Here is a 27,757-nt window from a genome sequence, read left to right as displayed (position 1 = left end):
GAATGACTGATCCTCTGCCTTTGCAGATATACATACTCCCTCCCCTTCTGAACTCTTCTTTTTAAAATAAATATTTACATATTGATATCGTTATCAACAACTATTTCACACGAAGGGGGAGTGGCAGATGAGAAAGTACGGGAAATCTCAAGTTCAGACATGTGACAGGAAAATGTTTTTTTAAATAAATATTTATATATTGATATCGTTATCAACAACAATTTCATAGGAANTGTCAAGTGGAGCCAGGTGTCAATGGTTGAAGAAGAAGAGGAGCCCCTTCTATGATTTCTACAGCCGCGAAATAATTAACCCCTTCACTCACCCCCTCGCGGGGTGGATTGACTAGGTCACCGAGAAGATCCTTTGTAACGCAAAACCGCGAATAAAATTGATTAACCAGCGAATTAAATAACCCTTCCATCACTTCGAGGGGAAAAATCGGGAATTAATTAATCAAACCGCGAATTAAACCACGAATTAAACTCAGAGCACGCGAATTAATTAACTCTTTCATCATTCCGAGGGGCAAATCGCGAATTATTTAATCAAACCGCGAATCAAACCGCGAATTAAGCCGCGACTGCGCGAATTATAACCCTTTCATCACTTCGAGGAGGAAGTCGCGAATTATTTAATCAAACGGCGAATTAAACCGCGACCCCGCGAATCAAACCGCGAATTAAACCGCAACCCCACGAAGTAATCAACCATCCACCCACCCACTTTCATCTGACCCCTCTACGGGGCCCCAACGACCAGGTCGACGCCAAAAACGTTGTGCCCGAATCGGCATTATTACACTACTGATGACTTGTAATCAACGAAAAATTATGAAACGAATATGTAATTGAACCTCCAGTATTCCTTTTTTCGTTATCGTTTGTTAAGTTCAGTTACTCTTTACACGGAGAAAAAAATCCGAAAAAAATTCATGTGTAAAAGATTGCGTCATCACTCATTCGTACCCCTGCGGGTAACTTTCAAAGCTTCTTAATTTTTGAGAATTTATTTGCAAATTCTAGCTGCATATGAATTGATACTGCCCCCCTTCTCCGGGTTTTAAATACCTAAAAATCGTGGAAAACAATTTTTCTTCTTTAAATCCGTATTTCATCGTTAATTCGTACCCCTCCAGGCGATGCGCGCCGAAAACGCGTTTGTTGGCGACTTTTCGTAAAAAAGTCACCAATTTTGAAAATTGATTTTGCAAACTGTTTGGAATCAAATGTTAAAAAAATTGGTTTAAAGCAAAGCTGGACTTTTACGTGCCAATTTTTCCAAGTCTCTTTAGATGCGCATATCTTGGAAACTACTGAGAAGTTATTGAGATATGTTACGATAAAAATTGGCGAAATTTCGTAATGAATCAAACGGGTTTTGATCTATTTTTCTAAGTCAAATAGTTATCGAGATATCAATATTTGTTTATCGGAGTAGGGCTGCGCACGAAACTTGAACGAGACTTCACCTTGGAAAAATCATCTCGGTCTTCATGAACATGGAAACTTTTCGTCTTGTCACAGTCTCAAAAGAGGCAGTATCGGCTCTTCTCGTGATCACTCACAGTCAATCTATCTCAACTCGATTCAAGTCCTCTATCTCGCCTCGATTTCAAGTTTTTCGCGTTTTTCATGTATAAAAGACCGAGACCGGCCGAGACTTTTCACTAAAAAACTACGAAAAACTTGAGAACGAGATGAGATAAATTTACTTGGAGTCGTAATAAGTGGAGACGATTCTATGTCTGTCGAGCCTGAGACAAGACCAGAGATTTCCATGTTCATTGAGACCGAGACGAACTCTCCAAAGGAAAGTCTCGTTTGAGTCTCGTGCGCAACCCTATATCAGAGCGCGCTGCGAACTCAGCGCGTTTCTGGCTCAGTATCTCTCGTGGCCAGTGCGGCTTCTATCTATGCTCTTGACCAAAGAAACAGAAAGATCAACATACCAACTCCTCCGGAAGACTGAGACGCACTGAGTTTACAGCACGCTCCGATAAACAAATATTGATATCTCGATAACTATTTCACTTCAAACAAAAAAATTATCTGATTCATCACGAAATTCCGCGCATTTCCACGTCCTCTATTTTTCAAAATTTGTTTGAAACTTCTAGCCGCATGCGTATTGGTAGCACCTCGCGTTCAAAGTACTTAAGAGGGGACCCTGGTGAAATTTATAAATCTTCGGTTGATGAAAATAACTATCGGGCGACTTTTGATATATCATGGAGTACCTAAAAAATCGAAGAAAAATTTCTTACTCAACCCATTTTACTCCATACGTCAGGCAAAAACGTATTTCTTTGTGTTTTCGACTTTGACATGCTCCTCGCACCACAATTTTCATCCAATTTGAACTTTTTTTTCATCAAAATGTTTGGTAGATTCCATAGAACAAACTAGGTTTTTTTTCGATTATCTCAATAAGATCATAGAAAATTTTTTTTTTTCGGTCTACTGGTATTTTTACTTTTTGATTTTTTACTCGTTTTGCTTCCGAATGGTACTCTTGTATTTGAGCGATTTTTCGATTTTCTAATTTTGATGGCAAATGGTCCAGAATGTCATGAAATATTGTCACGAAAAAAAATCCGGAGATTATTTCCCTCGCTCAATTATTATGTATGAAAATTGAATGGAGCCTCTGATGGCCCTGCGGCTTAAAAGCAGAAATTAGAGGTTGTGTGTTGTGACAACGTATGCCAAATTCCCAAGATACGACTGTAAATGACCCAGACAATGTCTCCAACGGAACCTGGTCCGGAGGAGTATCCCCGAACTCAGGGGTCAAGAACCCCTTAAATATGTTTTATTATCATGTACGACAATGAGTGGAGTTTCTTGTGACTCAAAGAAGCTAAAGCTTATTAAGCCTATTGCTCGATTGTGATGAAGTGCCATCCGATTGTAAAATTGCACAAAATATGTCACCTCAGAACTTTTGAGTTCCCCAAGAAATACTAACCTCTTAATTATCCCTCCAATTTACAAGCAATTAGAAATGACCTGATTGCGTCCTCTCGGTCCGGAGGAACGAGTTCCAAAAGAAAATAACATGTAGTAATACTTTCCTGAGAACTTTTCGCCTTCCTGACACACGTAGTGCAATGCACACCCTTACCTATGTGTCGTCAGGTGTGCTCGTGCTATATGCGACGCAATTACTTCATTTTAGGGACTAGGGAATAGTTCAGTAAAAATAATAGAGTAAACGACTCGAATAACCAGAGAATCCTGTATTCTATAAACTGATATGAAATGAGTAAAGAAAATTAATATCAATCCAAAAGAAGTGGGTCGTCGCCCAAAATAATAACTAATATAACAATATTGAAAGCGAAATAATACTTCTGTTCAATCTCAAAACTCTGAGAGTAAGGTGAATGCAAAATAAGACAAACAAAAAAGAACTTTTTCCGGAGAATTCCGGTCCGCCAGACTCGACATAATCCAAAATAATTAGTACTGAAAATTAATAAATGATTTGCTGTTCGGAGGGCAACGGAGAGGCTGGGTTATTATTTTATTAATTTTTACGGATGGCAAATGTACCCAACGTCGGTCGTGAGACCCCACGCGGGCTTTCACAAGCCCTCTTGCTCGCGATACTGACCGAGATATATTTTTCCTCTCCTTCGCAACCTCAGAGAACAAAACAAAATGCGCAAAGAATAATATTAATAATATTTAACAATCCTAGTAATTTCTAATATTACTATTCCCCTCCGTAACTAACTCTCTAATTTCCCAGAGTCCGACTAGAATATTTTAAAGCCCCTCGGGTTACACCAGGATTACGGAAAACTAGTTGAACGGATTAAGATGGCGGATCCACGTTTCCCCTCTGAGGGTGACCGATAGACCCACAGCTTCCGTATCCCAAACCCAAGCAAATCCCTCGGAGTCACGCGCGAGAATTCGACGGAATGAGTATTTCAATGATACGCGAGTCACACCGAAAGGATCGATAGATATAATATTTGTGGACTTACAACGACGTTGAGTCCTGGCCTACCAGTTGATCCTACCCGTGGTGCGGTTCGGCGCCCTCCCGGTGTCTGTGCGTTTTCTCGGAATACTCCTCCACGTACCTCCAGATCTCCAAAATTTGTTCTCAGTAAATTCGCCTCAAAGTTATCTGCACGATGCGATGTATGGATACGTCCTCGATCTGCTACAAGATCACGTGAAGACACAAAAATGAGACCCACACAATATTAAGGCACGTGATAATGGCGGTGGTTGAGAACGAAGTGAAGACGTACTGACGTACTTCCGGAGGTCGGTTTCACTGCAACCAATCAGGAAATTCCGTTGCGGTTGACTCCCCCAGTGGCGCCGTTACAAGCCCTTGAGATTGACCTTCGGTGTTTGAATGTCAGCCAATTGGATAATTTGTTGGTCGTGGCAGCCCCAGAGTGTCCGTATGGTGGTGCCCTCAGTTCTTCTTTTTCGGAGTCATTTCAGCTCTGGCGGATGACGTATTTCCGGAGTCAGTCTCCTTCCACTGGGTATCCCAAGTTCACGTTCGGGGCTATCCGTAAGGTGCCCCCCCCCTGGGGTAGGATGGGGTTCTCTATTCTCACGTAGTCGAAGGCTGGTGGTTATGGCGGTTTGTTTTGCGGTGTTTGGAGGATGAGGGGTTGGTGCCAAGTTTGCCAGACTTCAAACGTCAGAATGTACGAAATGACCTACTAGAAAATTCCCTACGTTATGAGTTCTCGATTTTCGAATGGGTTCAAATTCATCAATGCTCGACTGGGTGATGTTTCGACACTTATAAATATTCTACATAGTGTTTCTCATACTTATTCAAGTAACAGATAGATCGATTGACCGAATTGATAGATGATAGAAAATATATTTTGCCAAATGGAAATATTCCAGAATATGTGAATGTTCAACAATTTATTCATACGAATTTGAATAGTCCAGATACGATAGAATCACCGATGAACGACTGGTCCGATGGTTCAGAAAATTAGGAAAATTAGAAAATATCTTTGACCGCCAAGAGATTTTTTATATTTTCATTTCATCCAAAAAAGTAAGCATCCGAATATCGATATGCGGAAATGTGTGTTCCACCGTAAGGGAGATGGCACGATTGTTCGATACGTCCGAATGTGGATTTGTTCGACAGTATTGTAGGTAACGCTGTCGGTAAAGTAGAAATCATATATACTCTATAAAGAATGAATAATTACATAAATGAATATTAGTTTCTGAACTGTAAAATGGCGGTCCTAAACTATCTCAAATGATTCTCGAACGATAGAAATTGGTTTTATCCGGAAATTAATTATTTCCCTGTGTTCTAATATGATTTCAACTTTAACTCCAGTGTACCTACAATACTGTCGGACGAATCTACATTCGGGTGTAGCGAGCAATCGCACCATCACCCTTTCGGTGGAAAACAAATTTCCGCATAAGGATATTCGGAAACTTACTTTTTGTAGATGAAATAAAAAAATAAAAAAAATCTCTTAGCGGTCAAAAATATTTTCTAATTTTCTCAACCATCGGACAAGTCGTTCATCGGTAATTCTATCGTATATGAAATATTTAAATTCATATGAATGAATAGTTGAACATTCACATATTCTGGACTATTTCTACAGGGGAAAATATATTTTCTATCATTCATCGTCTCGGTCAATTGATTTATCTGCTACTCAAATAAGTATGATAAAAACTGTGTAGTATATCAATAATTGCGGACAAATCACCCAATCGAGGATTGATAAATTCTAGCTATTTTGAAAATCGAACATTTAGAGTGTACGGCATTTTGTTAGTCGGTCATTTCGTACATTCTGACGTTTGAAGTTTGGCAAACATGGCCCCAACCCAGGATGAGGTATCTCTAAAATCTCTCCGGAGGCTGGGAGGTTCTCCAGGTGTGCAGTTCTTCTCCAGCCGTAGAATCCAGTCCCTCGGCGGTCGAGATCCGTGGGCCAGGTCCTCCAGGTGCTCTGCGGCCTAGTAATCAAATCTAACCTCTACCTGTCCTTGGTGCATCCCGAATCCACCGCAGAAAGACGATTATGTCCGTTATTCAGGTATTTATTATGGCTAAACCCCCAGCACACCCATCGATACAAAAAACGACACTCTTCGTCGCAACATAAAGAAATGATGTTTTAGGGTCATGTCTGTATGTATGTGTAATGAATTTGGTTTTTGGTCATAAATTTTTAGAAAATTCACTATAAAAACGGTGAAATTTGTCGATAAAAGTCTCAAATTTTGGCTGATGGTAGCTATAATTAAGCTTCACTTTGGTGCGCAGTTTCAGCCCGATCGGTCGAGTAGATCTTGAGATATAACAACTTCTTTAAATTTCGTTTTTCCTCAATATCTCAAAATCTAGTACATCGGTTTCAATTCTTTTTTCAAAATACTCATCTCGATGGCCTCTATCTACATCGATCAAAACATATATATACCCTTTTAGAGAAAATTTGAAGATATTGCTGTTTCTCCATTTTTTCATGAGAAATTTTGTTGACATGATAACTTAATAAAAAATGGAGATAGCGAATTGAAATCGTGTATGCTTCTGGGTTTTATAACATAAAAGGTTGCTGTTGTGGATGGGCGTGATCGGCCGAGCGGTTCTTGAGATATTCAACCTTTTGTGTAAATATATTTCTTCAAATATGTCGTGAACTACTGGACGGACTTCAATTTTTTTTTTCAAAATGTTTGTCTCGGTGACAACTATGTAGATCGATCAAAATATATGAGATATTCCATGTCAAATCGAGCAGTCGTTGACCCTGACATCTTCAAAAATAGGCGGCGATTTTTTTGGTGATGAAGGTACATGAAAAACCATCTCGTGAATTTTTTCAGAGTTTTTAAATCATCCAGCACACAGATATAATTTTTTTAACTTTTTTCGGTTTTTATAGCATAACTGCCATAGTATTTAACCGATTTCAATAAGTAAAAAAAAATAATCTTCGTCTCTTCATGGCCTTATGTGATATATTTTTTTCATATTTTTCCTTCCGCTTTTTGATGCCTTAAACGTCAAAATTCTGAAAAAATAAGGAAAAACCTGAAATTTCGCTAAATATGACACGTTTTATTTTTTTGAGAAAATTCACAAAGATTTTGAATCTAAAAACGAATTTTTTGAGCGCTACCCAATAGTGGTAATCAGTCTGGATCTATTTTATTTTGATTTTTTTCAGTATTCATTTTTTCATTTCTCAATTCATGGTGACATTGAATGTTCCAAAAGCTTATATCATAAAATACTTGCAATGTTTGTGGAAAATGAAATCACCATCGAAGACTTCTCGAGTTGTTTGTGGGTTGTTATTGTTTCTTCTTTTGCTGTTTTTTTTTTTGGTTGTTTCCCTGTTTCGAGTTGATTCTGGATTGGTCTTTCTCGGTCTTCCACTTTTCTTGAGTTTTTCTTCTGTTTTGAGAATATTTAGGAGTGTACATTTACTCAAATTGGAGAATCTTCTGGCTACAACTTTACCATTCTCCAGGGGTATGACACAGTGGATCTTCTGTGTTGATGGTAAGAGCTTTGCTTCGTTAAATCGACCTGCAAGGAAATCCAATGCTGCTTGATAATCTTCTGCAGGGCTGTATCACACAAGAATATCTGGTAGATGTGATGGATCACTCACGGTTGAGTACCCATGAGTGCAGTTCTTCAGCTGTAGTTATTTTACGATCTGGCGGTAATTGTAAACTAGCCCTAGCACCTTGCCTCTTCACTGTGCCTCCAACACCGTCACAGGGGCCCTTCCCATGGGCTGAAGCAAAATAATGCCATTCAGCTGGTACCTCGAAATTGTGTTCATGGTTATAGATATTGATCAGATTCTTGTAGTTCTTGTATTATTGAGGTGCTCCATCCGAGAAATAGAAAACTTTTTCAGGAGACACGTAAATGGATTTGATGAACTTATTTATGACTTTCGAGAAAACAAAAACAGCTACTGCATCATGTACTAAGCAATCAGACATTATAACAAGGCTCTTGTGCACAATACAATCATTTTCTCGGTCATAAATGACAACGGGATAAATTGTGACTGAATTGTTATTCCAGTGAAAACCCGGAGCAGCGTTCTGAATAACGAAAGCATAATTCTCCGCGAAGTCACATACCACGAGGAATTGTCCAGTTTGAAGTGATTTTTTCGATGATTTTAGGAAAGCAGCCTGTTCTTTAGCAATAAAATCATGAACCACCTGATTTTCTAACTGCTCACAAAGATCTTGGGCGAATTCAATGGTATCTTGAATACATGTTGTGAGAGTCGTTCGGGGATTTGATATCTATTGCTTGTAAGTAACAGTGTCGATGTCGTGATCTTGCAACGCTTCAACGATGTAATTACACAGCATAGCACCACGTGGAGATTCTTGACAACTACCGAGATAGAACCCCTCTGATCGTTCTTTGCAAATCATCCCGTCCAAGAAATCAGAATCATCTTTCAAAGAATATTCCATGTCCTTTGTTAGAGTCTTCAGATTACTTCCTGCAGAAACATGATGAAAATTTCCAAGATATAATCAATCGAACCCTTATGAATCGCTCGATCAATTCCTCATGGGAATTTTAGGGATATTAAATGGATAGAAAGCAACAATGAAATTATAACAGTATAAGGAATAAGTACCTAAGTGCATCAATTTTACGTTCGCGTGAGTGGCACAAACACAATGTGCGTCCCAGTTCCACCTGCCAAAACACAATGTTTGGGTCTCAAAAAAGCAAACATTGATAATCCAATGTCACAATCACGGTGTTCCTCTGTAAACAACTTGTGAGTTTCACTGATATTGGATACGATTAGTAGTTTTTGAATGTGGACTCGTTTCCCGTCTTCAGTTCGAACGGATACGAAGTCTTTCATCCCTGGCATATTTGAACTCACTCTATCTTCATTATAAAATTCAATAACTCTTCGCTTTGTTTTCTCAGCAATAGAATGTTCTATAATTAAGTCATCGTACATTTTAGAAGAATCCAGTCCGATTGAATATAAAACATTAATTTGCATAAAAACATAAGGAAGCATACCTTTCTTTTTTGCAGGTATCGATGAAATCCCCTCCTCCTTAAACAACTGTCTGGCCTTCTTCTCTAGATACGATGATGATTTCATAATCTCTTGAATTTTTTCAACACTCCACTCTGGAGGGAGTATAGTGAGAATTTGAATCTTCTCTCCATTGCTCAATTGCTCCTGGTGAAATTTGTCGTTCAAACGCCAAATTACGTTCATCAAATAAATGGCATCTTGTGGAGAAATTTGATCGATAATTGCACCACCAAGCTTGCGTTTCAATGTTTGGCCTACTCTGAAAAATTTTGATCAAGCTAAGCATATGAAGATCGATTCAATTTTTTGAATGGGATCGGTGACTAATCAAGCATTCCTAATGCTTGATTAATTACTGGGAGGATTGTACCAATGTGTCTTTTTTCTGTCTGCATTGTCCGCGTTGATGATCATTGATGGTTAAACTCCACCTCCTCATCTGGGCGTCCGTCGCTCGTCGTAAGCTTTTCCGCATATTATGATTTTTTAGCCTCAGAGGATTGCAACAACGGTTGAATGCTTTTGATGGCATGATTAGAATAACTTATGTGATAGAATTAGATGTCTCGGTCAGAAGCACATCTCCACAGAAAAAAAAACAATCCAAGACTTTCACGAAATTCACTTATTTGGTCGTTGTATTGAGGAATAAATATTCTAATAGGGAACTATCTCGTAAATGACAGGTAAACTGTATCAACCTCAAAAAGAACTGGCGTCGTTCGAAAACAAATGAAATCAGCCACTGAGAGTATTTCCCCGAGCGTAGAAGGTGGAGGGGTATGACATGTAATATAAAATGGAGAATAAGCGCGGGAAAATTTAAAATCCTCAGAAAGATTTACATTCTCGATTACTTATGGCACGATTGCTGTATAGTTTGTCATAAAAATAACATTAAAGGAGATACAGTAATAATAATAATCTACAAACAGCTCAAGAGATCTTCAATGATAACTTCCATTTTTGATCAAGATTACAAGTATTTAATGTATCATCAATGTTTGGAACATTCAATATCAACATAGATTGAAAAATGGAGAAAAAAAACTGAAAGAAATCGGAATGAAATAGATCCAGACCGATTACCACTATGTGGTAGCACTTAAAAAAATTGTTTTTAGATTCCATTTTTTTTAATTTTTTCAAAAAAATCGAACGTGTCATGTTTGGCAAAATTTAAGTTTTTCCTTCATTTTTTCAGAATTTTGACGTTTAAGGCGTCAGGAAGCGAAAGGAAAAATATTAAAAAAATATATTCCGTAAGGCCATAAAGAGACGAAGATTTTCTTTTTTTGAAATTGGTTCAGTAGCATGGTAGTTATGCTAGAAAAACCAAAAAAACATGTAAAAAATCATACCTCTGCAGTGGATTATTTTAAAAATCTGAAAGAATTCAAGAGATAGTATTTCATGTACCTTTATCACTAAAAAAATCGCCATTCATTTTTGAAAAGGTCAGGGTCAATGACTGGTCGATTTGACATGGAATACCTCATATATATCCGTTCATAAAAAGTTTCCGAGATATTCCCGTTTTTCTTTTGCTTAAATAAATCACCGATTAATAAATCGGTTTTATATACCCGATAAGTTCAGGAAAAATGGGGATAGCAAGTTGAAATTCAGTGTGATTATAGCTCGCATAATACGGAACGTTGGTATTTTGTATGGACGCAATCGGTCGGGTAGTTTTGGAGATATTCAATTTTTTGTATGAATTCATTTGAGATAGAATTTTATTTCGACGTTCTTTGACCTTCAAATGATAAGTTATTTATCAATGGGGTTCGAAAATTATGGTAGGGGTGACTAAAATACCACAATAAACCAATACCTATGAGCGATTACGCAGTGTAAGTAAAGGCAAAGGAGTGATGGTTTCATGAAAACAGAATGAATGTGGTTGTGTATGCCTGTCTTAGGAATACTGAATTGATACGAAACCATTCGGAAGCTTAATACCAATGGTACGCTATCTATGTCGGTTGCATGGAATAATGCATTGATTTAATAAAATTTATGGAATTGCAACTCGATATAATTTCAATCATTTGTAATTCCTATTTGTACTGAAATATGTACTACTTTAATATCTAAATTAACTTCTGTAGTGTTTCGTTTAAAATTTTGCTTCATTAACTTCATTGTACCTTCTTTAAACATATGGTAAGTAATGAATAATATTTTTCAATTTCGTATTTCGATTCTTCTTTTTCTTTGTTTTGATATATGGAATACGTTAAATATATATGTCAAACAATTAAATTTGTTTCATCTCCTCATTTGTTCTGAACTTTCAATCATCTTTATGCAACGGAGGCTATTGATACACTAGAAACTAATCTATACGAATAATCCTATAATCCTTTTCTTTCTACTGAAATTCCCGCAACTTCTATTCCTTTCACGATAACTCTTTTGTTTTTGTACATTTTGTTTCATCTGCTCTATTCGTGCATTTTCAAGAGTAAGTGCTTCATCACACGCATGTTTATGGCACTCTCGCTGTCTTTCAGTAGCTTTTTTTTTACGGCCTCGGAGTCCCTTTTTGGGTCCCATTCGGCACTCTATCCAACCCTATGCATGCGGCTGTGGATAATACACTGTATCGCATTCGCACTCCTATAGAACATAGAAATAGCATGGGGAAACCATAGAAAACCCATGCCGGTACAGGCGGTTCCCCTATTAGCAATCTCCCGCTCGCCGGGGCCTTCCGTTGAAAAATTCGGTTCCACGGGGAATCGAACTCAAAACTTTTTTCTCGTGCCAATGATTTTCAGAGCCATGTTTTTCAGTATCCAATATACGTTTCTTTGTTCTATTGAATTGTTGTTGATAAGCAACAGTTTAACTGACTTTTGCTTCCGAATGGAAGCTTTGTAATCTTCCGATTTTCACATTCTCTAATTTTCATTGGAAATGATGAAGAATGGTCTGAAACATGAAAAGACGAAGTTTGGCGACCATGTCTGTATGTGAATGTGAATGAATATCTCCACCGCCACCTTCCCGATGGTCAATTTTTAGAAAATTGAGTAATTCAGTGGCTAAAATAATTCAAAAAAAATTTGAAATTTTGTCAGATTATAGGTCTTAATGAGGAATAACTCTGTGCACAATTTCAGCCCGATCGGTCCAGTAGTTTTTGAGATAAAGCGATTCGTTTTTAAATCGTTTTTCACGAATATCTAGCTCCGTCAAGCTGGGCAGCCAGGGTGCTCCGATCATCTCGGTCAGTAGCTCCAAATTACATGCTTTTCACATGCTTTTTTTCTGCACAAACCAAAAAAAAATCTGCACATTTTTTATGAGTGAAAAATCGATTTTGCGAATTTGGGCATCAATCTAGGCGGCCAATTCATCAGAATAGGCTAAAAAACCACACTATAATATCGTCCGATTTATAAGCTAATTATCTGCGATGGGCAAAATAAAAAAAAATCGATTTTTCCGGGAAAACCAATATGGCCTGGGAAATGAGGAGTATAAAGTTCATTGGATAGGACTTCTCTTGGGCCCAGAATAATCAGCTGTTTACAAGCTTTTTTTCTGCGCCATCAAAAAAAATTTGCTCCAAGATTTGGAGCGAAAAGTCGATTCCTCCCAATTGGACGAATACGTAGGCGGCCAGTTCATCATAATGGGCTGGGAAAACCATCCCACAGTATCCTCCGATTTATAAACTAATTATCTGCGTTGAAAAAAATATTAAAACTGCGATTTTTCCGGGAAAACCAATATGGCCTGGGAAATGAGGAGTATAAAGGTCATTGGATAGGACTTCTCTTCGGCCCAGAATAATCAGCTGTTTACAAGTTTTTTTTCTGCGCCACCAAAAAAAATTTGCTCCAAGATTTGGAGCGAAAAGTCGATTCCTCGTAATTGGACGAACACGTAGGCGGGCAATTCGTCATAATGGCTGAGAAAACCATCCCACAGTATCCTCCGATTTATAAGCTAATTATCTGCGTTGAGAAAAATAGAAAAAACTCGATTTTTCCGCGAAAACCAATATGGCCTGGGAAATGGGAAGTATCAAGGTCATTGGATAGGACTTCTCTTGGGCTCAGAATAATCAGCTGTTTACAAGCTTTTTTTTTGCGCCACCAAAAAAAATTTGCTCCAAGATTTGGAGCGAAAAGTCGATCCCTCGCATTTGGGCCAACACGTAAGAGGCGAATTCGTCAGAATGGGCTGGAAAACCATTCCACAGTATCCTTCGATTTATAAGCTAATTATCTGCGTTGAGAAAAATATTAAAAAATCGATTTTTCCGGGAAAACCAATATGGCCTGGGAAATGAGGAGTATAAAGGTCATTGGATAGGACTTCTCTTGGGCCCAGAATAATCAGCTGTTTACAAGTTTTTTTTCTGCGCCACCAAAAAAAATTTGCTCCAAGATTTGGAGCGAAAAGTCGATTCCTCGTAATTGGACGAACACGTAGGCGGGCAATTCGTCATAATGGCTGAGAAAACCATCCCACAGTATCCTCCGATTTATAAGCTAATTATCTGCGTTGAGAAAAATATTGAAAAATCGATTTTTTCGGGAAAACCAATATGGCCTGGGAAATGGGGAGTATCAAGGTCATTGGGCAAGACTTCTCTTGGGCCCAGAATAATAAGCTGTTTACAAGCTTTTTTTCTGTGCCACCAAAAAAAATTTGCTCCAAGATGTGGAGCGGAAAGTCGATTCCCCACAATTGGGCGAACATGTAAGTGGCCAATTCGTCAGAATACAAAAGAATCTAAAAGAATGGAAATTTTTTACTCACAGCAGTATTGTTCATCAAAAATTATATATAATATCAAAGCGAACTTTCCTTGGCACTCTATTATTTCTCGAAAAATTTGCACCGTCCCACAATGAAATTCAAATTTGAAATTATTCGTCTGTGAACTGCTTTACCCTGAATCTTGTAATACCAACACCAACGTGAAGTGGAACTCGTACTTCATACTGTTGATAACTTCACCCCAGAAACAGGAATCAAATAAACGAAATTAGATGTTGTTTCTAACACCTTATCAGGATGTTCGAATTCTCAAGGGGTCGTAACGCATTCGTGAAGTCTTAAGTCTTAAGGGTATATTTAAAAGTAATGGAATGTTTTCACTCAAGTATGAGATATTTTCACAGATTTGAACACAAATCGAGCAAATCGCGTCATTAAGAGGAAAAACGTAGAAATTTTCAAAACATGACATGCCACAATCGCTACATTATCGCTTATGACAATTCATGTACTTGACGGAACAGATAGTATGGAGTATCAATTTGAAGATCTCATCGAGATCTTCAAAATGACTTATGATAAATCCCCGCTGATCAAGTTCAAAGCCTCGCTAAATAGCAAAAACTGTCTTTTTTCAGGTGTGGCATAAGGTTAAAAATGGAAACGATCTGCAATAACTTGATGAAAATTGAAATAAGTGAGATTTATCAGACACCATTTTGAAGGATATGAAATACCCTTCAAAATGGTATATAAATATTTCTATCAAGTCCAGTTTGAAGTATCGAAAAATCCAACCAAAGTGAATTTTTTAAGTGAAACAGAAAAAGTGAATTTGCTCCTAAAACTCTCATAAGTCAATGAAAAATAGCCAGAATTGGACGAATCAGATGCCAATTTTAAGCTTATTTAATAAGCTTTTGAATGATCATACCGAATGTATGGTTTATGACATAGGGAGATGGACTTGAGCATAAAAACCAAAGAGAGAAGCCTGGTAAAATTCACGGATCTTCATCTTTTGGAAAATTATTATTCTGAGTTGATGAACAGTCAAATAGTACATAACAACGGTTCAGAATAATTATTTTTATACAGTATGAAGAAAGGGTAAAAATGAGTTGACCGAAAAAAAATACTTTATCTATGCTCACATTGAGATAATCAAAAAATATATATATTTTTATGTTATGGAATCTAACGAATATTTTGAAAACAAAGTTTAAATCGGATGAAAATGGTGGTGCGAAGATCAAAAGTCGCTCAATAGTTATTTTCTTTAACGAAAACTTTGAAATTTCACCCCTTTCATTCCTTCCCTCTAAAAATTGAGGACAATTTTTGTTCTCGTTTTATCGCTAATTTATACCCCACAGAGTAACATCCGAACCTTCTCTATTTACTACAATTTATTTTGAAAATATTAGCTGTAGATATATTGGTATCACTCCCCGCCCCTTTCCGCGTTCTTAGCACGAAAAAATAGGGGAGAACATTTTTTTTTGTTAAAAAAAATTAGGTCATTGCTAAATTATCCCTTAGAGGGCAAATTTCGAACCTCTTTTTTTCAATTCATTTAACATTGAGACAAGATCTTTTTTTTACTTTATTTATTCAAATGAAATCCTTTAGTTTTGTCAAAAGTTTGTCAAAAGTTTCAAACTTTTAACTTTACCTTAAGACTCAAGGGTGGTTCGCCTTTGGAGACCCAGAGAGAGGAATAGAGAAGACCAAGTAGAGAGAATACGACAAGACCAAGAACTACTTAGGTTACTGCCTCGGAAATCGACTCTCCTTGTGTAGTTTGACAGGTTGACAAATAAAATGACGAAAGTTAATTGACAAACAACACAAATATAATTCGATCAAAGTGAACTCCACACGGACTACAATTTTGATCAGGGTCAAAAGTTATGACGGTTTCAAAAGAACAAATAAACGGTTACAACGTTATCGCTGTATCGCCCGATACGAAAGTGACGTGCTTCGGCACGCTGGGGACTTGTTGAGTATGGCCCGTCAGCGAATCAATAATTCGGCGCAACTCCGTTGTCGAAATAGCGTTGGCGTCGCCCTAATTGGTGGGTCCCCTTTGGACGAATCTACTCTATAGGTACGGCCTATTTTGAGAATTTCAAATTAACCTAGGTTTTCCGAGGCTGACGTTGGGGAAAATAATCGTGTCACAACATTTCAACAACGGCATTTTTTGTATTAACTATGAAATACGCTCGCCCTATAATTTTTCATGTACTCGGCCCCAAACATTTTCATGTTCTCTCCTAGAATTTTTTTTGGGCTACGCGATATATTTTATGCATCACGAGATTTCGTTCCTCGATTATGGAGCAGCACCAGAATTTTTCTTAGAATTTCACTACAAAAATTCTCATATTTTTCTCTCCGTGTACAGTTTTTAAAATAATCAATTTTGAAGCGCATCATTCACATTTTCATGGGTCGATACATGATATCGATCCCGAACGTGAGGGATTATGGGAAAACTTTATCATCTTCATGCTCAAGTCTAGTAACGCTGCATTTCCTCCCATCCATACTCTCAATCGAATTCCCAAGAGTACCATTCCAGGTTTCGTTTCTGCCGAGGAACGTTTCACGACTTTCGTTCCTAGTGAGAAACGTTCCAGGCCTATCGTTCCGAGTTTCGTTTCGCTACTCATGCGTTCCTTACAACGAAATGAAAAAACGGCATTTTCGATCCGTTCCACAGTTTCGTTCCATATCCCTGATTTAAAAACTGGAGAAAAAAAAAATAATTTGTAAGTCTCAAAATGTATCTCATCATTGTACATGAATTAAAGAAAAAGTCATTTATAAAAGTTGTGTTATTCATTAATGAAAACCGTCGACATTTTTTCAGCTACGTGAAAGTTTCCGGAAAAATATATTCGTCTCCAAGTCAGCTCGAAAAGTATGATAGGTCGGTAATTTTTTCCTGCACTATACAATAATCGAAAACAATTCATCGAGCTCAAAATAAAAGAGACAAAACGGATTGTCCACTCTTTGCATTATCCAAGGTTCAAATACTTTGTTATCTCTTTGCAAAAAAAAATTTTTCAAAAGCGCAGTGTCTCTCCGGAGCATCAAGGAAGGTGCCTCCAATGTCCTGGAGAGCGACATCCGGACCCTCTTGGACACCGCACCTCATTTTCAACCCACTTCCCTTTTTCCATCCGCCATTCACTTTTCACATATCCCTCACTTTTCAGTTTTTCACCCACCAGCCACTTTCCACCCACCATCTCTTTCCACTCGACACACACTTTCCGCCTGCCAACCATTTCCCACCCACCACCCCTTTTTCATCTGCCACCCATTTTTCTTCCACCACCCTATTTTCACCCACCACCCACTTTCCGCCTACCGCCCATTTTAAACCCGCCACCCACTTTCCACACGCTACACACTTCCTGCGACCCTTGGGCACCAACTTTGAGACCCTGCCTCCCAGGGAGCCCGCCAGCGCACCCACGTCCATTCAAAAGATATCCCGCGGAGGATGGGAGAAGGGGGGACGTGTAAGTGCACTTCCTGGGAAAAGGGAGAGGGAGCGTAGGGAATTTCCCAATCTCGGCCACTTACTACTTGTAGACACGATTACTTTTTCTATAATGTAGACAATTCGATTGCCTACTTGATGACCATGGCAATTACCGTGTGTTAAAAAATTGTGTACCATTGGATGCATGTCTATTTTCGAAATGTTGAAAATCGTGTGTGTGCGATATTTTGGTGCCGACTTAACGCGAGTGCACAATTCAAATGAATAAAATCTGTTGTGGATTTATGTGACACCGCCAATGAGCTGTAATCTATCCGATAAATTATTTCGTATTGAGTTCTAATTAAGGAAAACGCGTAGAAAAACTGCGGAGTTCATCAATAGAATCGAGGAAAAATAAATGGATATTTGATGAAGTCAAACAGAAATCCAATCGAATTTTCTAACAAAGGCGCTGAGTTTCTCTATGAATCGTGGATGTATTTGTAGCGATATGAAATCTACGGCTCGTAATCAGAATGATATGACTGAAGGAAAATGTAAATTTATAATTTGAAATAATAGAGGGAACGTGATTCCTTACCAGACTCATTGAAGTCAATGCTGGCATCCCTCTTAAGGAATTCTGATTGTTTCTCATCTCCAAAATCTAATACGAGTATCTCTTGAGAAAGTGTCATATCCTCCGATTTCTCTTCAGTTCCATTCGAAATGCTTCGTCGCTTCCTTTTTCCCCAAGACTCAGTAGCTTCACGACCCCATTCACAAACAGCCTAAAATCAACATACGAACAGAAACAATATGTATCATTTTATGTCATTAGACCCGATAAACCGGGATCTAACCGAGCGAAGCGAGGTTAAAATCGCGGTTTTCGGGCCCAACGACGTAAAATATCGTATGTCACACGGCGATAAAAGCATTATCTGGCGAATGTGGGTTTATAATCCGAGCCTAAGGCCCGCCTGTCGGAAAATAGACATCCAATGGTACATAATTTTTTAACACACGGTAATTGCCATGGTCATCAAGTAGGCAATCGAATTGTCTACATTATAAAAAAGGCCCGCCTTCGCCTCGGATTATAAACCCACATTGGCCAGATAATACTTTTATCGCCTGATGACATAATATACTAATTATGTCGCGCCGTGCAATAAGTCCAGTTTATCGCACGCTGCGCTTCGCGCAGCCTGCTCAAAACTCGACTTCTGCACGACTTGACATAAAATATTATAGAGCACTCGGTAATGAATTTCGTTTTCAACGAATGTGTGTACAGACCTCACCTTCGGCTCGGCCTGTAAACTACACATTCGTTGAAAACGAAATTTGTGCCCTTGTACTCTAATGTACTATTGTGAAACTGGAAGAAACAAAAGAAAAAATTTCGAGGCCCATTCGCATACCGGTTCACAGGGGCCAAGACAGTACTTGACGTTACACTGGAATATAACACCATAAGATTCAGTGAACCTAAAAGCTTCATAAACAGATTGCAGAGCATTGCCATCGGGTGTAAAACTTGGGAAAATTGAAGGATCCACTGGGCACCTGGTGAAGTCGAGAATTTTTAGTTTTGCATTGAATACTAATTAATACTCAATAGAATAAAAGGAGGTGAATTTGTTTTTATATTTATCCTTACCCTTCATCGTCGATGATTTGAAACGTGCTTTTAGAGTCTTTGGCCATCGCCACGCAGCTACGAGCGAAAATTCCATATGGAGCTGTTGGGAGAAATAATTCATAAATGCATGTATCCACAACAATATAATCATAGTAGCCAGCAGTATATTAGAGCACTAGAATACAAATGTCGTTTTTAAAGAATGTGAAATTCATGACATTTATGTTCGAGTGGTCTATAATATATTTTATGTTGTTAAGCCCGAAAAAACCGCGATTCTAACCTCGCTTCGCTCGGCTAGATCACGGTTTTCGGGCCCGACGACATGAAATATCGTATGTCACACGGCGATAAAAGACTCGCCGTCGGCTCGGATTATAATGCCCCATTTGCCAGATAATACTTTTATCCCCTGATGACATAATATACTAATATCACTCCGTACAGAAATTGAGTTTTCGTTAGCAACAAGTCAATGACCAGTATTTTACTATGCACTGTAGAAAATCAGGATTTTCAGTCAATGACTCAACCCTAATTTCAACTCATATTTCATAATTTTTTCAAAGTACGATAATGTGCAATCACTTCTTCTTCTTGGATTCAAAGATATATCAAAATTTGGTTGAAATCTCAGTCTTGGCGCATAAAGATTGTTTGGCAAATTGATAAATGAGACAAGCCAAACCAAACATAAACCTACATAAAATGAAGAAATGAAGGAAATTAAGTTCTTGACCGTTATGATGTATTTATAATAGTTCTGGGTTATCTTTAGTTCAACGAAGGACCATGTTCTAATTGATAACCACGTATCTTTTGTTTATAAAATTCCTTATGGAAATTTTGAAAAATGCTACATTGGAGATACCAAGAGGTACTTTAGCGATGGAAAAAGCGAACATGCCAATAACGAGAAGAATCCTAACAAATATAATTCTGACCCGGCCAGCCATGTTAAATTGGCCAAACACAAATTTGATTTTAGCTATTCAAAGATTCTTGATATCGAAATGATTACTCATAAAAGAAATATTTGAGAAATGATGTATGTTCCTAAATTCAATAACTATACTATGAATTTTATTAATGATAGTGCAAAAAATGACCTAGAACTGCAATAAACATCCATACAGAAATATTTCGAGTATTATTTTTGAATATCTCTTCTAAACGAAACATACAAAGTACTATTCGCTAGTCTGGGATGTGAAATATGAACCAAAGGAATAAAATTGAACAAAACTCACTGTCTTCCGGGATTTCAATACGGAAAGTAAGCTTATCTCCAATTCTCACAGTTTCAACTTCACGTGCCCGATTATCGAGAATGCGAATTCTTGGTGGTGGCGCCTCTGGAGCACTGGTGATGCTAATCATATCTGGGTCCCTGATGGGCATCATCCCGAATGTAATGTTCTTGGAGGACATGTCGTAGGTACACTTTACTTTGTATATTTTATCAGCCTTGGTCATCACCACGGAGTGATGCTGCAAAACCACTGTATTCGAATAAACGCCAGTCTGAAAAAATCATGTTGTAGTTAAACCCGAGATTCTTTTCTAAGAAACTGCAGATACCCCGAATATAATTTCAAGTAAGACATTTCCACATTAAATCATTGCACTGCCTACTTGATATCCACTACCTACTTGAGGAATCCTTTGGATGAAAATTCCAAGGAAAAATGACTGAGGTGAGTAAATTTCGGAATTTAACTCTCTAGTACGAGGAAGGGCACGGAATGTGTGATCGTAGCTGCCGGATCCAATTAGCTCAGTCACAATAGCTTGAATATTGTAAGCGTTTGCCCGTTTGTACCGGGCGTAGGACTTTTATGACCCCCGTAGAGGGAGCCTCATCGACTGACCTGGGAAGGAGTGGGGGTAGTGTGACATTCCGGAGAGTGTGGTAAAAAGGAAACTTCTGGAATATGTATTTTGTTACTTGAAAACCTTTTCAAGTTGAAACTCCAAGTTAAGAAAAATTATCAATCGTACTTACTGTGAGGAAATTAAAGTTCATATATGTGAACATTTTTTTTTTGTAACTAAAACAAATATATGTGACGTATTGAGATCGATCAATACGTCGATTTATTTAATAATTATAATTATTATGCCCAAAGTGGTGGACAATGGGAACGGGCAACGAGGTTTCTCATTCCCTTCATCCAAAGATTGCTCAGCAGTCCCACGGTGTCCCATGGACACCAGCGTAAGCAGTTCCACGGTTTCTACAGGTCCAGTTCAGGGTGCTGAAGTGTTTGATTGTGTAGGTTTCTATACAAACGAATGCACGAAACCGTATTAGTGAAGAAAACCGTGGGATTGCTTAGGTAAGCATTTTGGGACTTTGACGAGTTTGGACGACTCGGGAAGCACCAGAGTACGTCAGAGTACGATCAGGAGCGAAACAGAGCGGATCTCTGAGCTCAGGCCTTCAGCCATCCAATAACAAAGTCGAGTCAAGGTCCCAAAGTCGAGTTAAGAACCGCGTTATACCAACCCATTAAACACTACCGTGTATAAATTAAAGTTAATATATAGTTATGTTACCAACATCAGTACGGTCGGTTTAATATCGTTACCCCTCCCTCTATCCTTCACTTATCCCTCCGATTGAGCGAACCACCCGTGAGCTCACCGAGACTAGCCGAGGTCGGAGTGAAACAAAGTTAAAAGAGTTAAAAAGGAATAAATAAACTCATAACGTCACATTGGCGCCCGACGTGGTTTTGGGCACTCATTCGGGGAAGCGAGTGCAAAAACAAGGATTACAGTGACTCAAAGGATTAAAAGTGAAAATTATGTGATGTTAACAAAAAAGTGAAGGATTGCAGTGAATAATTAAGGTATACGCGTGTGCTGAAGAAGAAAAAAAAACCCGACGGTCAAGGAAAAGGCAGACGTCTCAATCTCCCGTTGCAACTGCACTCGATAGAAGGAAGATTAGAGAAATCTCGCATTGCCAGAGCGAGCGGAAGAATCCAAAGAAGTCAAAACTTCACCCGAGGACAGCTCGACGAGCCCATGGACATCGGCAGTAGTGTGAGAACCAGAGACAACTAGCTGAGTACAGGAGCAGTGACAACGAGCAGAGACAACTAACAGAAAAGTGCTAGCAGAGACAACTAGCAGAAAAGTGCTAGCAGAGACAACNGAGACAACTAGCAGAAAAGTACTAGCAGAGACAACTAGCAGAAAAGTGTTAGCAGAGACAACTCGCCAAAAAGCTAGTAACCGGGGACAACCAGCAGAGACGCAACGCGCAGAGACAACGAACGCGATTAAAACACCAACGAGAGGAAGGAGGATGCAATTGTAGCTCTTATTCGCCGTTTTTGGGTCTACGTAAGTACACAAACAGCCTTAAAATTCCACCCACGCGTTCAGAGCGATCGTTGACCAATCGAAATAATCGACGAGATAGACGGAACGACGACTCGAGACCGTACCTCTCAAGATTAGAATTAATTAGGATAAATATGGACGGCATACAAGACGCGAGAACAGGGGTACCGCCGGTAGCCGTGACCCCCGCGACAATAACAAGCGAGGCACCGTCAGCCTCGAGTACAACGAACACTACCGTGACGTACACGAGTACCAGTGCGATAATGAGCGCGAGTTCAGGAAATACCTCCCAACCACCCTTAAATAATCCACAGACACCGGGAATATTCTCAAACGTTAGCATGTCAAACTACGGATTAGGGCAATCGACCTCAATGTATGGGGGAAATCCAGAATACAGTAGAGTAAATTTGGGATTGGGACAAAATAACTCAGCGTCCGGCATACATTATGGGATGGGACGATCAGAATTAGGCGCGACACACGCATTTGGTACAGACTACGGATTCGCCAGGCAAGGAATGGGATTCGGAAGTCCGACGTCAGGGTCGAATCTAGGATTTGCAGGGTCGAATCTAGGATTTGCAGGGTCGAATCTGGGATTTGCAGGGTCAAATCTGGGAGTTGCCAGGTTAAATCTCGGTCTTGGCAGCTTAAACGCAACACAGGGAATGAATGCCGGAACCGTAAACCCGAATAATAATTTTGGAGGCGGGAACACAAGACCGGAATTAAATCTGGGCATTGAAAGACAGGGATATGGACCAGGAATGGGATGTAATCCAAGATTAGAAATTTTTTATGGAGAGGATCAAAGAGTGAGAAATGCCATTAGACCACTGCCGAAATACGAAGTTGGGGACGATGTTGAAAGGTTCATTACCAGTTTAAATATGTCACGTCGACTTTTGAAACCGGGAGATGAATTCAATTTTTTCCATCAAATACTACCAAAATTCGGCCCCAAGGCAAGATTGGCAGTGGAGAGCGCATTAACTAGCATCTATTCACTCGATGATCTTATCCTGAAGCTTCGTCTTTCATTTGGAACTAGAGAAAATGTACGTCAAATTCTCGCAAAAATGTCACGGTTATATCAGCAATACGGGGAATCAGTAACCGACTATGAAGCGCGTTTCAGGGCTCTCCAATTAAAAGCACAGAGTCGACTTGACACGGACCCGACGGCTGATTACGGTATTACCATTCATGGCATAAAACTGAACATGAGGGAAGCATTCCTCGCAGGACTCAGAAGAGACATCAAGAACATGATGTTCCCTCTGACACCTACCTCTTTTGACGAAGCCGTCGGCGTTGCAGTGACAATCGAATCCAAATTAAAAGAGACCGAAGATTTCGAACAACTCAGAAAATTGCACGCAAAAACAAAGCAGTTTCAAGGGCAAGCGAAAATTAGAGCAACAGAATCAATCGATGACGACGCCCTTGAAGCTGATTTGAGGGCATTGAACATTAAAGCCACAAATTCAGCCAAAGCCGACGGGCAGAGACGCGGTTTTCAGAGCGGTAAAGGCAACTCAGATTATGTAATGATGATGTAAATCTAGTGAGACTGGATAAACTCAGCTCGAAAGTAACTATAAATCGCGAAGAAATAATAATAATTAAAGGGGTTACACCGGGGAAATTGAAGACGGTTGGATACGTAACTCTGGACGCAGAGGGAGTCGAGGACAAATTCCATGTCGTCGACTCAGATTTTCCCCTTATAGAAGATGGAATGCTGGGCAGGCCATTTCTAAAAAGTAGGGCAGTCAAAATCGACTATGGGGAAGATACGTTGACTATAGGGGAAGGAATACATACGTTTGTAAACACGGAGTCAATTCCTCTTCCGCCTAGGACAGTCAAATTAATATACGTCAGAGTAAATAAATTCGACGCTGAGGTCGGATACCTCCCGCGAAGGGACATCAAAACAGGAGTGTACTTCGGGGATGCGATAGTAAGGCCTAAAGATGGTGTAGCTTTCATGTACGTCTACAATACCCGTGAAACCGAAGAGCGATTTAGAGTTCCATTTGTTGACCTGGAAAAGATAGAGTCAATCGCAACAGAGGCGGAAATTAAAGCATTTGGGGAAACAGAGAGTTCAGACGATCAACAGCGCGAAATTAGAGCCAATAAAATTATTGAAGTCCTCAAATTGGAGGGTCTCGATGAAGAAGAGCAGGAAGAGGTAAAAGACCTTGTCCGATACAATCCGTAGGTCTATAAACTTGATGAGGAGAAATTGAAAGAGGCAAAAATACCAGGGTATCCTATTAAATTAAAAGATGATGACCCGGTGGTAGTGAGACAATTTCGCCTGCCCTTCCACATTCGAGATAAATTTAAAGAGCAAATAGATAAAATGTTAGAAGCAGGTATCATTGAACCCTCTGACTCACCATATAACTCTCCAGCATGGATGGTAACAAAAAAACCAGGCGCCGACGGAGAGAAAAGATGGCGCATGGGTGTCGATTTTCGTAAACTAAACGAAAAAATGGTCGCGGACGCGTACCCTTTACCCAACATAACGGATATTCTAGATCAATTGGGGGGAATGAGGTATTTTTCGACGTTTGATCTGGTGTCGGGTTTCCACCAAATTCCATTGGCACCCGAAAGCCGCCCCAAAACTGCGTTCTCAGCACCAGGGGGGCATTATCATTACTCAAGAATTCCAATGGGAATCGCGAATGGTCCACCAGCCTTTCAAAGGTCAATGGATGTAGTTCTCTCAGGTTTACAGGGTGCAGGACTATTTGTATATATGGATGATATCGTAGTCTATGGCAAAACACTAGAGGATCATAGAAAAAAATACAAATCCTTTGTTGATAGACTCCACAAAGTGCAAATGAGCCTGCAGCCTTCTAAGTGTGAATTCCTGAGGGAAGAAGCCACCTTCTTAGGACATTGCGTGAGCGAGGAAGGGATAAAGCCCAACCCCAAAACAATCGACCCCATTTTAAAATATCGGAGGCCAAAAGACAAAAAGGGCATTAGACAATTTCTTGGTCTGGCCGGCTATTACCGAAAATTCATCGAAAATTTCGCGACGAAAGCACGCCCCCTAAACGGACTTTTGAAGGAGGATGTGTCTTTTGAATGGGGGGAAAGCTAGGAAAACGCTTTCGAGTCGATGAGATGGGAAATTACGCAATATATAATTCTAAGACACCCTGATTTTTCTCGGCCGTTTGTCGTCACAACGGACGCATCAGATTACGCAGTCGGAGCAATCCTAAGTCAAGGCAAAATAGGCGACGATTTGCCTATAAGCTATGCGTCACGAGTGATGAAAAAACCCGAGAAAAATTATACAACTAAAAAAGAGCTTCTCGCGATTATCTTTGCAATTCGGCAATTTTGACCGTATTTATACGGAAAGAAATTTACTTTGGTAACAGATAATCAGCCACTCGTATGGCTGAGATCTACTAAAGATCCGGGAGCCCAATTAAGGCGATGGGCTAATGAATTGGAGGAGTACGACTATGAGATTAAATATAAACCGGGAAAATTAAATCTCAATGCGGACGCGTTATCTCGTAACCCAATACCTGATAAGGAAGAAGCATCGACTCATGAGCAGACCATCGCAGTGACTGGCGAAATGAATCCATTGATGAAGCAGGCAGAAGTCGGTGACGCGATATGGTATGTCGTCATACCAAGCGGCGAAAGAACAGGTCCTTGCATAGTAGAAATGATGTGGCCTGATAACAAAGTCCAAGTCATGCGGGGTACGAGACCCGATATAGTAAGGAAAGAGTGTATCGCCGCAGTGAACGACCCTCCACCGGATTGGGATCTCGCTCAGATGACGATAGATTTGTCCAATAATTACCCAGACATGGACGTCGGGGATCTGGTATGGTATAAAAAAATTTCACCCTGTCAGACGGAGGGACCTCACGTAATCACCGCAGTGATTTCCCCTGACGTCATTAAAATAAAAAAAGGAAACACTACCACACATGTGCCTAAATGTCGAGTAGTGTCGGTAAACCAAGGACCGCCGGAGGTAGAAAGGACAAACAAACCACCCTCAGAAGCACCCGAGAGAAAGCCGGAAGAGAGAGAGAATCCAATTCAGAAAAGGAAGCGAGGACGTCCAAGGGGTGAAANTACACATGTGCCTAAATGTCGAGTAGTCTCGGTAAACCAAGGACCGCAGGAGGTAGAAAGGACAAACAAACCATCCTCAGAAGTACCCGAGAGAAATCCGGAACAGAGAGAGAATCCAATTCAGAAAAGGAAGCGAGGACGTCCAAGGGGTAAAACAGTAAAGGTAAAGGCTGAAAAGAAGATACGGGGACGCCCTCGGAAAAATTCGCTCTCGTTCAACGAAACAACAACGGAAGAAGAAAAGCCAGTCTTCAAAAGGCCGAAAAGAAGCAGTTAACCGCCACCGAGAAAAGATGAACCAATTTCGGACGAGGAACCGTCCGAACCCGAAAGTGAAACCAGTGGAAGTATGTTTGACCCCACGCAAGAGGTATTAATCCCATCGGATGATGAACAGATTTACCAGAATATCCCAGCAGAGCCAGGGGAACCAGCTGATCCAGTCATTGACCCAGTGCCGCACGAGGAACGGATAGATCCAGGAGTGGGAAGAGAAGAAGATAGCGACCAGCGGCGTGAGGAGCAGTTGGAGAACGAAATCTCGGATGAATGGGAACCACTGGTCCACTTCGATGACAGAGAGGGAGAAAACCCCCTGCCACCGGACGAAGATAATCTACAACACCAATTCTCAGAAGAAGAAGGAAATGAAAATGTGGAATACTCCAAAACACATTTGACAGCGCTAAAGGAAAATTTTGCATTTTTCCTTCCAGCAGACGGAGAGCTGGACAATGGCTGTCTAAGAATGGTGGTGGAAAAAGACTGGATAAAACAGGAAGAGCTGACTGCCGAAATACGTCGAACGGGAGAGGTCATCCGATTAGAAAAGGCTGGAAAAATCGGATTTGGATTNAGACGGAGAGAGGGCTGAGAATAGTACACCGCGACAAACTGAAGAAAGCCCGACTACGGGAAGCGGAATATCCGCTAGAAAATTGAAAAAAAAAAACTTCAAACAGAATCTTTTATTATTCTCTCGATAATTTCTTATTTTCAATCAATTCTTTTCGTACTAAGATTTAATTGCAAATGAGAAGAGGGAGAATGATGAGATAATAAAAGATAGAATCCGATTGAAAATAATAGTANATACGAGCCCTCAGGAAGAAGTAACAAGGGGTACCGGTACTTACTAACCATGCAGGACTGCTTGACAAAGTATGCCCTTGCTGTACCGCTGAGACATGAGAAGGCGGAAGATGTGGTGCGAGCCATAACGCGAAGATTAATATGCACTTTTGGCGCGCCCCAGGCACTCTTGTCA

At 39.7% G+C, this 27,757-nt stretch overlaps 1 protein-coding gene across 1 annotated transcript in view; it reads right to left on the bottom strand.

The window, feature by feature from the left end:
• The window catches only part of LOC107043966, a 231,473-nt gene that overhangs the window by 10,688 nt on the left and 193,028 nt on the right, over positions 1–27,757 (bottom strand). The window contains exons 7-14 of the mRNA XM_015265693.1: positions 20,241–20,514; positions 19,009–19,090; positions 18,770–18,914; positions 17,944–18,133; positions 8,381–8,524; positions 8,148–8,278; positions 7,661–7,820; positions 7,474–7,575 (exon numbers count right to left, since the gene is read on the bottom strand). Of these exons, the coding sequence (XP_015121179.1) occupies positions 7,474–7,575; positions 7,661–7,820; positions 8,148–8,278; positions 8,381–8,524; positions 17,944–18,133; positions 18,770–18,914; positions 19,009–19,090; positions 20,241–20,514 (1,228 nt within the window). The remainder of the gene's footprint in view (positions 1–7,473; positions 7,576–7,660; positions 7,821–8,147; positions 8,279–8,380; positions 8,525–17,943; positions 18,134–18,769; positions 18,915–19,008; positions 19,091–20,240; positions 20,515–27,757) is intronic.

The sequence above is a fragment of the Diachasma alloeum genome, unplaced genomic scaffold (assembly GCF_001412515.2).
Source record: "Diachasma alloeum isolate Michigan unplaced genomic scaffold, Dall2.0 Dall_scaffold_00649, whole genome shotgun sequence".
Lineage (NCBI taxonomy): Eukaryota > Metazoa > Arthropoda > Insecta > Hymenoptera > Braconidae > Diachasma > Diachasma alloeum.
This window is presented reverse-complemented; position numbering and strand designations above follow the sequence as displayed.